The sequence below is a fragment of the Macrobrachium rosenbergii genome, chromosome 56, assembly GCF_040412425.1.
Source record: "Macrobrachium rosenbergii isolate ZJJX-2024 chromosome 56, ASM4041242v1, whole genome shotgun sequence".
NCBI lineage: Eukaryota > Metazoa > Arthropoda > Malacostraca > Decapoda > Palaemonidae > Macrobrachium > Macrobrachium rosenbergii.
Window position 1 is genome coordinate 46,635,399 of NC_089796.1, and position 17,181 is coordinate 46,652,579.

The 17,181-nt window shown below is 39.1% G+C and overlaps 1 protein-coding gene across 1 annotated transcript in view; it reads right to left on the minus strand.

The window, feature by feature from the left end:
* Positions 1-17,181, minus strand: part of LOC136836196 (uncharacterized) — a 146,245-nt gene that overhangs the window by 45,484 nt on the left and 83,580 nt on the right. Inside the window, exon 12 of the mRNA XM_067100198.1 lies at positions 8,996-9,140. Coding sequence (XP_066956299.1) covers positions 8,996-9,140 — 145 coding nt within the window. The remainder of the gene's footprint in view (positions 1-8,995; positions 9,141-17,181) is intronic.

Below are 17,181 nucleotides of genomic sequence, written 5' to 3' on the forward strand. Positions count from 1 at the left end.
ATATATATATATATATATATATATATATATATATATATATATATATATAATATATATATATATATATGTATATATGTATATATCTAATATATATACAGTTATACCCCGAACTTGCGTGATTCGAGCTGCACGAATTCACAGACACGAATTTTTCATTGGAACCTATTGTTTCAGATGTAGTGCCACCGACCATCTAGTTAGCGAGTGTACAAAAAATGACATCACGTCAAACGGCGCGCTCCTTCCCTCGAGAGGAAGGGGAATGCGCCGGGGAAGGGGAGAAAGAAGTGTACCTGCAAACATACTCCCTCTGGCAGCCCAAAGGCCAGTGCGGCGGGGACTGCAAAAGAAGGCCTAGTGGGAATAGTGCCACCCCTGGCCAGCATGTAGGTGGGAGTCTTCCCCTGCCAGTGAGAGCTCCCTCTGCCCAAGGGGTGTGTGTAACTGTGGAGAGAACAGAACAGATGTCCCCCACCCCTTCTCCCTCTCACGAGAGTGGAGATTCAGTTCCTGTTCTTGAGGTGGGAATTAGAATGGGAACATACCATGCCTTGTTGGACAGTGGAGCTTGTGTTTCACTGACAGAGGAAAGCTTACTGACGGGTGCTATTATGGCATTGAGGGGATGCCTGTTGTTAAACACTGTGAGCATTCATCAGATAATGATCCAGCGCATTGTTGACCAGCAGGTTTCCCTAGGTGGTCGAGTCTTGACTCACAAATTCCATGTTGTACCGACAACTCACATGGAAGGAATTCCAATTATTTTGGGAATTGGTTTCGTGCGAGAGCACAAGGTGGCTCTCTCTATGGGGTCCACGGAGGGGGAGTGGAAGTGTCGATGCCAGTGGGAACTGGGCAGTACCAAAAACTTTCCGTCTTGGGTAAAAGGAGATGGTGTGTCAAGGTGGCCCGGGCATCCAAGGGGGACACGGGAGTGGTACCCGTTGGCCCTGAGGTACGGGAGGTAATTCCTCCCTCCCATCTCTATTCCCTTCCTGTTGTCCCAGCACGAAAGTTAGAAGAAGGTACACTTGTCTATATTTAATCCCCATAAAAAGTGGGCAGACTTTGTGCTGCCAGGAGTTGCTACCATCATCAATGGGAAGGCGAATGTACCTTTTATTAATGTACGTAGTAACAGGTTAGAATTAAGTAGCGAGTCTCTTTGTGATTTGGAAGTATGCACCCTTGTAACAGCCGATAATGCAGTGTCGGCCTTGACTACACAGTCAAGGTCGCGGCGAACCACGGCTTAGAAGGCTACTACAAACAGCTACCAAAGCAGTACCTTTAAATTACTGCAGATGTGTAGGAGACATAGTTTTGGGAATACGAAGACGTGATAGCAATTGGAGATGAGCCCTCCGGGAGAATTAATAAGTTACCTTTTAGAATAGAGACGGGAGATCACAACCCCCTTCGAACAAAGCCTTATAGAACTCCTGCATGTCACGAACAAATAATCAATGAAACAATTAATCAATTGCAAGATCAGGTTATTCAAGAAAGCTTCTCCAAATGTTTTAGTTAAGAAAGATGGCTCTCTCAGGTTGTATGTTGATTATAGGGGACTGAATGCCATTACGAAAGATAATGCCTACCCACTGCCCTCGATCGAAGAGCTTTTGCTTAAAGTAAGGGAGAGTAAATTTTTCACCACGCTGGATCTCAAGTTGGGCTACCATCAAATTTCCTTAGATGACGAGAGTAAAGAGAAAAAGGCCTTTATAGCGAATAATCAGCTATTTGAATATAATTTCCTTCCTTTTGGATTAAAGAATACTCTGGCTCATTTTTCACGAGTAATGATGTCAGTTTTAGCCTCCATATTAGGCCATGGAGTTTTTGTATACCTAGACGATATCATTGTAATCGGTGCCACAGTAGAGGAGCATATGGCTAACCTGTTAGAGGTTTTAGAAGCCTTAAGGTGCCATGGCATGAAAATTAATCTAGATAAATGCTAATTTTTTCAGGCCAAAGTGGAATTTCTTGGGCACATCATAACTTCCGAAGGCCTTAAGCCTTGTGCCGATAAAGTCTCAGCAATTAAAGAATTTCCACAGCCTAAACATGCAAAGGATGTAGCCAGCTTCCTCAGACTCGCAGGATATTACCGTAAATTCATTAAGAACTTTGGCCAGATAGAGAGACCATTAGATGCACTAAGGAAGCGACCTGATTTCCAGTGGGGTGAGAAGGAACAAGATGCTTTTCAGAGATTAAAAGATGCCCTTGTGAACGACGAACTCTTGGCTTATCCGAGGTTCAGTCAGCCATTTACTTTGACCACGGATGTCGCGATCGGAGGAGTAATATCTCAGATAGACGATGAAGGTAATGAGAGACCACTTTGTTCTGCATCACGAGTATTAAAAGGGGCAGAGAGAAATGATAGTACTTTTGATCGAGAGGCTTTGGAAGTCCTGTGGTTGCTGGAGAGACACCGCTGTTTTTTATTGGAACATAAAGTAAAGATTTTCACAGATCACAGACTGTTAATGTACCTATTTAAGAAGAGCGAGATTTCCAATCACCAAGCTCGTTGGATTGAGCGAATTCTAGTCTGATCATAAAAATAGGCCATATTCCAGGCAAAAGTAATAGGGTGGCAGATGCTCTCTCCTGGAATGTCATAGGAGTAACAACACGTGCTGCTAAGCACAAGGAAGAACGACAAAAGAAATGTTGTAACATTGGTGGCACAGGCGGTGCCAGCACTGGTGCCAGCAACGTTACGACAAATGCTAACAGTGAAAGTCAATCAGATGGGAGCGCAGAGCATAGAAAATGGGAATCTCGTGCGCACTCACATATAAGTTGGGAGTGGCCGAGATGACAGCAGGTTGAATGCAAGTGGAAGTCCGACTGGGGGAGTCCAGAGTAAATGCCCAGAGTATGAAAGTGTGGTTGATTTTTGTGGTTGGAGTGTGCGAGAGTTGGTTGAGAGTCAGGGTTCTGAAGCGTGGATTAACCAAATCAAGGCCTGGGTGAGAGGTGAGAGCAGCGAGTTCCTGAGTTCTGTGCATTTGTAGAAGGATGTGTTCTTCATTGAAGTAGACATCTTGTTTTGCAGATATGAGAAAAGGCCCGGTGATATCCGAGCCCGAGTCATCGTCCTTCAAGCTCCAATAGAGAGAGCCATGCACATGAACCATGTAAGCCCTTATGCCGGGCATGTAGGTATAGAAAGATCTCTTAGAAGAGCCCTTGAGCACTTCTTTTGGGTTAGCATGCGTAAGGACATAACTAGGTTTGTAAGAAGTTGTCATGTGTGTAATACAATGAGCAAGGACAACCCAAATACATTTGTGTGTTCGTGGATGCGTTCACACGTTTCACACACGAGTGATAGAGAGTAAGATGGCAGGTGAAGTGGCTAAGGCGTTATGTTCCCTCGTGTGTCGGTTCGGGTGTCCCAGGATGGTGGTCAGTGACAATGGACACGAATTCATCAATGAGATGATCCGTGAGTTTACAGCTCTAATGCAAAAAAGGCATGTCACCATCGCGGCTTATCGGCCATCAGCCAATGGGCTAGTTGAGTCCCGTATTCGTGAAGTGATCAATATCTTAAGATATCTAATTGAGGATCACCCAACTTCATGGCCGTCCCTGCAGCAGATGGCTGAGCTCGCTATTAACACCGTTTATAACAGCTCGATTAAGGACACCCCCTATTTCCTGATGTTCGGGCAGGATATTCGACTACCGTGCTCGATGGTCTTGGACCCCCAACAGATCCCACTCTACACAGTAGAACAGTACTGGGTTTGGTTTTGTAACATGACCCGTTGAGTGTTCCAAACTAACCAGAGACTGCTGTTGAGGGGCAATGAAAAGTATCGGGTGCGGTACAATAAACGCTTCTGCACACATGATTCCCCAATCCAGGTAGGGGATAGAATCTATCTGAGGAGAAAGCAGCTACCGAAGCACAAGCTCGAACCGGCCTATACGGGACCATATCGTGTGAAAGAGATCAAACACACCACTGCAGTTATTCAGCATATCTGCATTGGGGCCGCAAGCGAGTAACATCTGTCACACCTGCGTGCAGTGCCTGAGGACAGCCTAATGTTCCACACCAACAAACCGGTACCCACCTACCTGGGACTGGCTGGGTATTTGGGAGAAGAGCCAATGGAACCCGTAAGCACGCAGGTGGGGCCATGCTGACAGCACAAGAGTGTGCTCATGAGTCCATGTCGTAAGTGAATGCTACTGCAAAGTGAATGACAGGGGTCAGTGATCAAAATTTGTAATTGTCGTCCCATGTCCTTACCTTGAAATCAGAGATATATGAAGAGTTTTAATGTTGTGATGTTTCTTGTTTTATGTTTTTGATTTTTCCAATTATTGTGAGTATCAATGTCATTGCCTTTGTATCATATTCCTGTTTTAAATTTTTTTTTTAAATGGTGGTTGTATTAATTTTGTTTTTGCAACATTTTCTTTGCTTATGCTTTAATTTTTGTTGTTGCTGTTGTTCTTTAATGTGTTTAAAAATATACCAACCTAGATGTCGCATTTTCTGTAAGATTTCTTTTGTGTTACATTCGCATAGGTGCTGGAATTTTTGTGCCGTAAGCGAGCAACACCTGTCACACCTACGTGCAGTGCTTCAGGAGAGCCTAATGTTCCACACCAACAAACTGGTAACCCCCTATCTGGGACTGGCTGGGTATTTGGGAGAAGAGCCAGTGGAACCCGTAAGCACGCAGGTGGGGCCATGCTGACAGCACAAGAGCATGCTCACGAGTCCGTGTCATAAGTGAATGCTATTGCAAAGTGAATGACAGGGGTCAGTGATCAAAATTTGTAATTGTCATCCCATGTCCTTACCTTGAAATCAGAGATATAAGAAGAGTTTTAATGTTATGATGTTTCTTGTTTTATGTTTTTGATTTTTCCAATTACTGTGAGTGTCTATGTCATTGCCTGTGTACCGTATTCCTGTGTTTTAAATTTTTTAAAAAATTGTGGTTGTATTAATTTTGTTTTTGCAATGTTTTCTTTGTTTATACTTTAATTTTTTGTTTTGTTGTTCCTTAATCTGTGTTTAAAAATATACCAACCTAGATGTCACATTTTCTGTAAGATTTCTTTTGTGTTACATTCGCACAGGTGCTGGAATTTTTGTGCAAGATTTGTGATTTTTCATTATTGTTATTTGGTGTAGTTGTCTTAAAGGTAAATTGATGCTATAAACTTGTCTTGTTTTTTTTTTTTTTTAAATTTCACTGTTGTGCCTAAATTGCCAAATTGTTGTTTTTTTGTGTCCAATTCTTTCAGAAAAAGTTTGTAAATTAGCGGGATGCAACGTGATTAAAAATGTGGAGCCACATTGTCATGATTGGCAACGCAGCGAAAAAATGTATAATTTTCTTGTTATTGTTATGATCACCATTTTTTTTTTGTTTAATAGGAGTGCAGGGCTTGGTCTTTTGAAAACTTTTTTATTTTTTCTTTGTTTGGGTATTAATCTGTTTCCAGGAAAGGGTGAGGTTGGTTGGTTGGTTTGCAAAACGCAAGAAATAAATAAATGGGTAAATGAAGGACAAAAATAATATACAATTTTTTTATTGTGTTGGCTAAGACGTTTTCCATTCACTTGTAATTTTGGTTTGTACACGTGTCAGCTGGCCCACTTAGAGATAGTTAATTTTAATTAGTTAAGTCAGTAACCGTGAGGGACGAGGCTCTTGGCAGGATCCGGGGGGGGGGGGGCAGCTTTGTGGGGACGCAAAGGGCTTGGGAGGGGAGTGCTAAGCCCTTCTCAGTCTTTGTAAGAATTCCCCGGAATCCTGATGCAGTCGCAGGACACCATGACAAGACCGGTAAACGGTCTTCTTCTCTCAGATCTAGAGGAAACCTTCCTCCCCCCAGAAACCCCTCCAAAGTTCCTTAGGACGCAGCATCACCTTTGCTGGCACCAATTGGCTGATAGGCCTAAGGAGAAGTGCCAGAGCCAATCATGTCCAAGAGAGAGAGAGAACTCGGGGGCAGTGAGGTACTTGAGGGCTGGAGATAGATGCCCAAAGGGCGTCCCTTGGAAAAGGCAGAGCGGTTTTGTTGAAGTGAGGGGAAGGACGTGCATCCCCTCGCTGCCTCCGTCAGTTTCCCCCTCCGCCTCAACTCATGTTTACCGTAGATTTTAGTTTGCTTAGATACTTGGGCCCTTGGGTAATTTTTAGATAATACAGATCATTGTTAATTTTACCCCGTGTCTTATTTGAGTATGACCCATAGTACTGCAGCCCGACCAAAGTAAGTATATCCCTTGAGAGGTCGGGGTCATATATATATCTATATATCTCTATATATACAGTATCTATCTCTATATATCTATATATATATAGCTATATATATCTATATATAGAGTATCTATTCTATATATACTGCATACAGGCAGTCCTCAGTTTAAGACAGGGGGTTCCGTTCTTAAGCCACGTCATATGCCAAAAATCGTTGTAAACGAAAAAATCGTCGAAAATTGTAAAAAAAATCCTAAGAAAACCTTACTTTTAATGCTCTGGGTGTATTGTAAATGATGTAAACTACATTTTTATTGAGTTTTTCATTAAAAAAACACCAAATTTTTATTACTCTGCCGTTTTGGAGCCATATTTCTTCCATTGGATCAGCGTACGACGCGTCGTAACCCTGGAACATGTGTCATAAACAGGGAAATAATTTCTGATGAATATATCTGAAAAGCGTTGTAACCTCGAACGTCATAAGCCAGACCCATCGTAACCGGGTCTATCTATTATATATATATATATATATATATATATATATATATATATATATATATATATATATATATATATATATATATATATATATATATATATAATATACTGTATATATACATATATACTGTATAATATATATATATATATATATATATATATATATATATATATATATATATATATATATATATATATATATATATATATATACTATATATATATATATATATATATATATATATATATATATATATATATATACTGTATATAATATATATATATATCTATATATATAATTACTGTATATATACATATATACTGTATATAATATATATATATATATATATATATATATATATATATATATATATATATATATATATAAATATATATATATATATATATATATATATATATATATATATATATATATATATATATATATATATATATATATATATATATATTTCTGCTGTTTGCCACAATGCATTTATTTGTAGTAATATCAGACTGACCAAGACAGGGGAAAGTCTTTGTCCTGCAGGTTTGCGTAGAATGATTCAAACTTTAACGTTCATTGATAGCCAGGATAGGTAGCATTAGGGATTTAACCCCATAGGAAAAATTTCCATAGTCAACCTTATGATAGGTGGCCTTAAGTTTTTTTTTTCTGTTCTGTCCGATGGATGTTTTGACAAGATTTCAGACCCTGAGGGCATGGGGGCATCGCTTGTATCGGCGCCCCAACGAGGACAAGCAGAGAGAGTTTAACTATCGACGGGAGAGCACGTCAGCTTTCCCTTCTCGGACAACCCTTTGTCCCTTTGTCTCTAGTCTATATTACTAGTGAAGTGGCGAATTCATCCCAGAACTTCCGATCGTCCGTTGTATGTGCAACAACTAGTCGTCCAAAGTAAAGTCTGTGTTTTGTTCAAAACTTCGTCAATTACTAGCCCCTTTTTCTGTATTTCAGTTTCGTTGTTTCCTCCTTCACCGCCACCATAATTATTATAGATTCCAAAGCGACTTGCTTTTACGAAGTTTAGATTCAGCATAATTTATATTGTTTAGCAACATTCAACCATTCCAGTGAATTAACTAGGAATCTGGGAAAGTTATTTCAATCTTTATGCAGCCTTGTGTCTCAATCCATTGTTTGGAAGAGCCATTGTGTTTTAATACCATATTAACGAGTAGAGATTGTCTGTGTCCGAAGCCGGGCAACGTTATCGTAAAGTCCTTAGTTAACTGCATTTTTGTTTTGTACCGAGAATAGCTCCTCGGCTGGCGACCTTGAGTGTTTAAACGGCTGTCTTTGAGGTTAATTTGTAGCTTTATTGACAGGTTACGTGTGTCCTTGGCACGCAGGGCCTTATAAAAATTACGTAAATCAAGTAATAAACTCATCAGCCAAGTCTCACGCATAACAATATATATATATATATATATATATATATATATATATATATATATATATATATATATATATATATATATATATATATTGTCTAGTAGCCACAATGCCCTCTTAACTTAGCTAATTCTTAGCACTTTTTGGATATGCTTGTAACCACGGCCGATAGATCCAAAGGGAAGAAATTGAAGAGCCTGTGACGGCCGGCCGCGGGGCGAACCCGAGTTACCTTAATCACAAGGAGGTCACGTTGCCGACCTGGCTACGAGATATATCAAGTCTCATGTACAATAGATATATCAAGTCTCATATATAATAATATATATATATATATATATATATATATATATATATATATATATATATATATATATATATATATATATATAATATATATATAATATATATAATGTGATGGTTGATGGATGACACCTAGGTTACGGACAGCGCTAGTATTAAATGAGTGCCTTTGGTTTTGAACAAAGATGTTGGGATATTCCAGAACAAAACTGCAGAAGTTTTATATTAATTACTGTTATTGTACACACAGTTATCCTTTACAAAAGCTGAAAATTCCAGGAAATGATATGCTGGCAAACAAATGCAAAGTATGAAATGGACAGACAGCCAAGACCTATGCATCTATCTGTCCACACATACCCAGAAAGCACACTTCAGTAATTCCTCACGTTTTGGAGATTTTTGTTCGAGACATTTTGTGACTATAAATGGGCACTATAAGTAAAGGATTTATTATGAAACAAGTTGTGGCAATGCAAAAAAAATCAAGTCTCTAAAAATGATTCTGTTAACATACCCTCTTCTGATAGAATTCAGGAACTCAGCATTGCTAGGATCCTCATATGAACGCAAGGGTCCATCATCTACAGTGAACCCTGTACGCCACATTTTTAGTAAAACATCTCGTGGTTCTTCCTCCTCTTTTGCAGCTGCTGGGATGACTGTAAGGAAAAAAAAAAGCTGTAACAAATACACAGTGCAAAACTGCACCACCCATACAAGCTATTAGTCTCAAAAACCTAAAAACATGGCAATTTTTGGACTAAACATCATTTTCCCTGAATATACAAACCTGGAGTGTTTCATATAGGAGCAATCTTGGGCTTAAGTTGGTTCTGTCACTAAGTGAGCTAACAAGATATTCATATGTAGAAGTACGTGGGTGAATGGGGGTAACTACTCATTCAGAAGTCTGCTTGGCCTCGCTTTTTCCTTTGGCTACAGGGAAAAAATGCGGGGTAGGTTAGAGGTTGGATTACGATAAAAGACGCAAGGTTTGTTTATCTATAAAAAAATTAATTTCTGTTGAATCAATGTTCGTTCTAATGAGAACAAAAACTCTTGCCTCTTATACAGTAGACTATCTCCCAACGATGAGTTTTATAACCTCCCATACAATTGTATATCCAACATGATCTATATCTATGCTAGAGTTGGTATTTGTGTCAACAAAACCCCAAATGTAGGTAAATCTCAAGATGAGTCTCATCTTTCCCATCTAAACAAAAATTAAATCTAAGCCAATACGCAGATATAGTTATTACAAGAGCCCAAAAGATAACTTGACATGTCCCCCTTGACTGTCCCAGTAATATGAAACTGGAAGGGCTTGCATCCTCAAACCACAGCCTTGTGTAGCTACATGCATCTAGCCAGACCAGCACATACACAGTCTGGGTCCACAGATCTGGAAGGGAAGAGGCAGAAGGAATATGAGAGAGAGAGAGAGAGAGAGAGAGAGAGAGAGAGAGAGAGAGAGAGAGAGAGAGAGAGAGAGAGAGAGAGAGAGAGAGAGAGAGAGAGAGAGAGAGAGAGAGAGAGAGAGCTTTCTGCTTTCCTAATGAAAGCTTACCCATACCTTAAGCACACCCCAGATCAGAAGATTCATTGTCTCAGTCATTAAAACACCAGAGAAAAACACCGTCTTGATTCCTAAAATACTAGAAAAAACGTGTCTTGACTGTTAAAACACCAGGAAAAAGTCTTGACTGTTGAAACAAAGTCCCAAAAGGATGGTAAAGAAAAACTTAACCTAGAACAAGGAACTAATGGGTTCTGAGTTTAACACAGATTTTGAATTGTCCCATCCTTCAAAGTGGACTAAAAATGAGTGACTACTGTATGCCATTTGTTTAAACTAAGCCATAAACAAGGTTACCATGAAGATCACCTAGAATGAGAAGTCTATCTGAGACCTCACCAAGGCCTCAAAAGTGAAAATTATCACAGAGGCCTGACCTTGAGGAGAGCCCACTAGGAGGAAAGACAAGGAATTCTGCAATCTGCTGAGAATGATCTTAGCATGAGAGAAGGACTTCTCTCAAGATTCCAATCACAAAAGATGGCCCACTTCCCTCAAAAATTTAAATAATGTTGGCAAACTTTAACTTAGATAACTCCAATTCTGTCTTACTTATGAAACCTCTCTCTTGTGCAGGAGAAACAGAGTGGTCTCCACCCATTCAGGAGAAGAGGCCTCCATGGTGGAACATAGCAAAATGGGCTAAAGAAGCAGAGTGAGTCAGAGAAAAAAAATCTCCCTGTACACAGCCAAGATGGGTCAGTAGAACTGGACAACACTAGGGTTTAAACAACATGGAGCTGCCAGGGTCATTTCAAGTCCTAAGGAGAACCACATACACCTGATTACCTGATGGATCAGGAAACAGGGAGGGAAGGCTTAGGTGTCCTGATAGTTCCGGGGCTGCTGGAAGGTGTGCTAGCAGGTGGACTCCTTGTGTTTCCCATAGCACTAAATAATTTCCTGTTACATTAGAGTACAGGGATCATCCTACCTCTGCAAACAGCCCTTAGCACTATGGTGGTCAGCCAATCATTTCCTTTGACCAGAAGGAACTCAGAGGACCATTTTATGGTGTGGAACTCAGGCCTTCATGTGTTTGCTTTCCCAACATGCACAAGGGTAGGGTGATGTCTGGCATCTTACTTGTTAAACTATTGTTTACTGTCCTCCTTTTGTGCAATCAAAACAGGAGCATCTTTGAGAGAGAAGTACCTGCTGTCTGCCCACTCAGCAAGAATGCTTGTTTGTTTGTTTATTAAACCACTACCACGGTGCTGCAAGATACATTTTTGGGCGTTTCATCTAAAAGTCTATGGATGCTTGCAGGTTCAAAGGTACTGCTCACATTTCTGAGGCAGTGATATGTAGATGATTATCTTCTCTTACATGCCATATGCAACAAGGTCTCCAGAGGTGTGCTTATCACCAACCCTTGATGATATCAAAATAGCAGCATCTCAAGGAAATAAGTACTTGCCTGTCAGTTATGCAGCACGCCAGGTCACTACATTGCTTGGGTATGAGGCACAGAACCCAAGCAAGTGGCCAGTGCTACTTCAGACACTGCTGAAAACAGTGTCTAATCATTTCTTGAAAATGCCTATCCAACTCAGTCCACTGTGACCTGGACAAAGGAGATCACAGCAAACTGAGAAGGTCCCTTTAATTAATCAAAGAGACAAGATTTATCGATCTGACAATGAGACTGTTTAGTAGACCTTGGAAGCATACGCTAAGTCCATGGTGTCCCTGACAAAGTCCAGTAGTAGCACCAGATATACTGGAACTTAAGAACAACCATCTGCAATAACACTTCTGTGCTTAACCTCTTAAGCATCACCCATGTAATAATACATCTACCACTATCTACTCGGTACCGCCTTCAATGGGATATCAAGTTCAAGACGTTAAATGTACGTGTCAAGCCATCAGTCCCATAATAATACGTTTACTCATATAGAAAGTGTAGGAACATCATTTGGTAACACTCTCAGCACACGTAAGCTGTAAATGGAAACTTATTTGCTGCCTGGCAACGTTTTTCTGGTGGTCGCTTGATGCTAGAAAGCTGGTTTTCTTTCAGTATGCTTTGGACATTTATTGAGACAAGCTGAATTTGATGCTTCTTTCACAATGAATGTCCTAAAGAGGAGGTGTATTTCTTGAGGTGAGATCAATCAAATACTAGATGAGGAGTCTGATACTGATGACCTATTTGATGATGACAGCTCTAGTTCTGAATCCTCCGGTGATAAGGATATTGAAGGAACAAACTTTTCTTCCAATAACGGGAGTGAAGATGACTTTTCATTGCCGAGTGACTGGACAACGAGAGGGAGAGAGAGAGATCCCTTTGCTTTTGTTGCTGATCCTGGCATGAAATTTACAGCTGAGGATAATGAGAACCCATTAGAATATTTTGAGAAATACTCTGGTGATGAAATCATTGATAATCTCATGAAAGAAACAAATTGATTTGCAAATCAGTTTCTAGATGAGAATGTCGAACATTTGTCGCCACAATCACAAGTTTGACACTTGTGCAAGTGAAATGAGTCTTTATAGGTCTATTTATTTTACAAGGCATGATTCTAAGTGTGATAATTCAATGTATTTCTCAACATGGGAGTGTTTCTTCTCCTTTTTTTCAAAAGGTAATGAGTGGGCATAGATTTGACTCGTTGCATAAATTCTTACATTTGGTTAACAATGGTACTATAACAGATGGACCAGGAAGAAAATTAGCAAAAATAAAGCCATTCACTGATCTTATTTTGAAGAAATTTATGAACAATTACATTCCAAGTAGGAATGTTTCTGTTTATGAGTCTTTGGTTATATATGGAACTTTTTCATTTATGCAGGTAAGGACACACAACCCATGGAAAAGTACATGGATCTTCCTGTGTCTAATAGGATTGTTTCCTCTCTTATGGACCCTCTTTTGAACAAGGGCTATTGTTTATTTACAGATAATTTTTATACAAATCCAACATTGGCAGATGCACTTGTTGATGAAGAAACTGACACTGTTGGTACTGTAAGGTTACTAGAAAGGATGTGCCAGCAATAATAAAAGGAACTAAACTGAAAAAAGGTGAAAAAGTAGCAAATTCCAGAAAAAATCTATGGTACTGAAATGGAAAGATAAAAAGGATGTATGTTTTCTGAATACAATGCATGATGATTCTATGATGAAAGTGAAATCTAGGAGAGGAAAAGAAATGTATAAACCGAAAGTGGTTGCGGATTATAATGCAAACATGGGCAGAGTTGATTTGTTCGATAACCACTTGGTTCATTTTTCAACCACATGAAATAGACTGAAGAAATATTACAAGAAAGTATTTCGACATTTGTTAGACATGTCTGTTCTGAATTGCTACGTCGCATATAGAGCCCTTGGTGGGAGGGTTGTAAGAAGTGAGTTTATTTTGTGGATTAGTGAAAGACTGATTATGAAATATCCAGAAGAAAGACCTGTTCCCTCACGCAAGTCCCCACGACTTGCGGAGAAACCTTCATGGTTAATTGGCAGGCACTTTCCTGATTATTGTCCACCTACAGATAAAAGAAGAGGCCATAAAGGACTTGTGCTTGGTGCCGGAAGAACAACATAAGAAGGGATAGCTCATACTGGTGTAAGGACTGTGAAGTAGGATTGTGTGTAGACCCTTGCTTTAGAGATTGTCATACATATAACATTTTTCATTCAGTATTATGTAGTCTTTTGAAATAAAATAATAGTAGTAGTAATTATTTTTTATTCCATCATTTAATTAATATTCCTACACTTGACTACAAGTGGGAATTATAAGCATAAAAATGAATATTAACTTTGAAAATCTATCATCAGTGAAATGACCGCTAACTACAAAAAAAGCATGACGGTACGTTAGCAGCAAGGTCATCGGGGGTAGGGGGGGGCACTTAACAGGTTAATGGTGATCAACCCGTACCAATAGGGCAGGGACTATACATGGATAACTCATAATGCCCTTCAACCTAACCCTTAAACGCCAACTGGACGTATCGTACGTCGACTAAAATTGTCTGTTGGGTGCCAAGTGGACGTACCGTACATCGACTACAAAAAAATTCAACCTTCGGTCAACTCTGACTCGACCGAAATGGTAGAAAAATGTAATTGTAAGCTAAAACTCTTACATTCTAGTAATATTCAATCATTTACCTTCATTTTGCAACAAATTGGAATCTCTAGCACAATATTTCAATTTATGGTGAATTTTTGAAAAAAAACTTTTTTCTTACCTCCTAGCAGGAACTCGGCCGAAATTTTCAGAAATTCTTTCGTTATTTTGTCGTAATGTTTGCACCGGTTTATATTAGTCGTTACATAAGTTTTATATATGGAAATGTGCGCAATTTCATGTAGAGTACAACAGAAAATAACTCATGGTTGTAGCTTCTATCAGTTTTGAAATATTTCCATATAAATCACGATAAGTGCCAAAATTTCAACCTTCGGTCAACTTTAACTCGACCGAAATGGTTGAAAAACGCAATTGTAAGCTAAAACTCTTACATTCTAATAATATTCAGTCATGTACCTTCATTTTGCAACAAATTGGAAGTCTCTAGCACAATATTTCGATTTATGGTGAATTTTTGAAAAACTTTTCCCTTACGTCCATGCATGTAACTCTGCCGAACATCTCACAAATTCTTTTGTCACTTTGTAGTAATGTTTGCACCGGTTTATATTAGTCGTTACATAAAGTTTTATATATGGAAATGTGCGCAATTTCATGTAGAATACAACAGAAATAACTCATGGTTGTAGCTTTTATCAGTTTTGAAATATTTCCATATAAATCACAAAAATAACTCATGGTTGTAGCTTTTATCAGTTTTGAAATATTTCCATATAAATCACGATAAGTGCCAAAATTTCAACCTTCGGTCAAATTTGACTCGACCGAAATGGTCGAAAAACGCAATTGTAAGCTAAAACTCTTACTTTCTAGTAATATTCAATCACGTACCTTCATTTTGCAACAAACTGGAAGTCTCTAGCACAATATTTCGATTTATGGTGAATTTTTGAAAAAAAAAAAAACTTTTTCCTTACCTCCTAGCAGGAACTCGGCCGAAATTTTCAGAAATTCTTTTGTTATTTTGTCGTAATGTTTGCACCAGTTTATATTAGTCATTACATAAGTTTTATATATGGAAATGTGCACAATTTCATGTAGAGTACAACAGAAAATAACTCATGGTTGTAGCTTCTATCAGTTTTGAAATATTTCCATATAAATCACGATAAGTGCCAAAATTTCAACCTTCGGTCAACTTTGACTCGACCGGAAAATGATCGAAAAACTGCAATTGTAAGCTAAAACTCTTACATTCTAGTAATATTCAATCATGTACCTTCATTTTGCAACAAACTGGAAGTCTCTAGCACAATATTTCGATTTATGGTGAATTTTGAAAAAACTTTTTTTACGTCCAACTATCTCAGAAATTCTTTCGTCACTTTGTTGTAATGTTTGCGCCATTTTATTTTAGTCGTTACATAAAGTTTTATATGTGGAAATGTGCGCAATTTCATGTAGAATACAACAGAAAATAACTCATGGTTGTAGCTTTTATCTGTTTTGAAATATTTTCATATAAATCACGATAAATAGAACAAATTCTACTTTCGGTCAAATTTAACTCGACCGAAATGGTCGAAAACTGCAATTGTAAGCTAAAACACTTACAGTCTAGTAATATTCAATCAATTACCTTCATTTTGCAACAAACGGGAAGTCTCTAGCACAATATTTCGATTTATGGTGAATTTTTGAAAAAACTTTTTTTACGTCCCCGCGTTACGAATTCACGCATCATTTTGTGATAATATTTTCTCTGTGTTGCTTTGATCGTTTTACAATTTGTTATATACCAAAATCATTGCAATTTAGTGTACATTACGAAGAAAAAAAATAACTCGTTAGCTTTAACTGTTTTGCTCACAGCGTGATTTGTATACAATTATATATGAAATTTTTTTTTGCTGTCATATATTTCAAGGGAAACTACTCCTGCATGGAGGCAGTTCAGAGACAGACCCACACACAGAAGAACCTGGTCCGGGTCAACCTGTTTTGTCGGCAAAGGCCTCTCCAAGTGTATCTGCGGCATGTAACTCTGCCACATATCCATGTAGACAATGGAACGAAGGGTGATGAATCAAAATCACAGATTCTTTATATTCCCATATATTAAAGACAGGCAGACAATAACGTGGAAGCGGAGGGAAGTCTCACGCCTGCCACTTCAGCGGCCACTCAACTGGAACTGCTTATGCATCGCACTTGGTGGGAAAGAATAATAGTGATGTTGCCATGTGTGTAATCAGGCTAGTGATCTTACAATAAGTACACAGTAACAGTTAAAGCATTGATGCACAATAGATGATAAAGTGAACATATGCATTGATGCACGATAAATGATAGAAGTAAACATAATTCTCCTGTGAGACAATAATAAAGTACTGTAAATGTACATGCAATAGTAATGATATTTGATATCTATACTCCCCCTTTATGCTTGTAGCACAGTTTTGAGCAGAACATTGACTCCTTTCAAAGAGTCGGGAAGAACGACAAGGGGCATTGGAGGGTTTAGATGATGAATCTCTTTCCTGGCCAGAGCAAGGGGACACAGGGACTTGGGGAGAGGTGTCATCACTCATGTTACGCAATGGGCGTAAATGTCTATGGTTTTGGAAGCATACGCGCCCACTAGGAAGGCGCACTCTGTACTGTCTTGACCTACCGTGGCCCATCACAATGCCGACCTTGTCCCATCATAGCGTCGTGGCGTCCTGTATCCTGACTTGCTGGCAGATGGTGAGCATAATTAGAGGACGGGCATTGAGTTGTAGAGGTTTGTGACCTGGTCAGTGTGGGCAGCAACAAGACAGTCGTAACCCTTGGTCTTAGTCTGCCGCTCATCAGTGAATGACTAGGGGTGGAACGGAACACATGCAGAGAGGCTGACCATAAAGAATCTGCGCAGGGGAGCTTACAGCAGGGTTCGGGGTGTTCCTAAGCTCCAACAGTCTTCTATCAAAGGGTTCACAATATATGTTCCCAGATGGGGCGGTCTTGATGATCAGGTTTGACAGCTTTTACCACAGCTTCTGCGTGTCCATTGGACTGAAG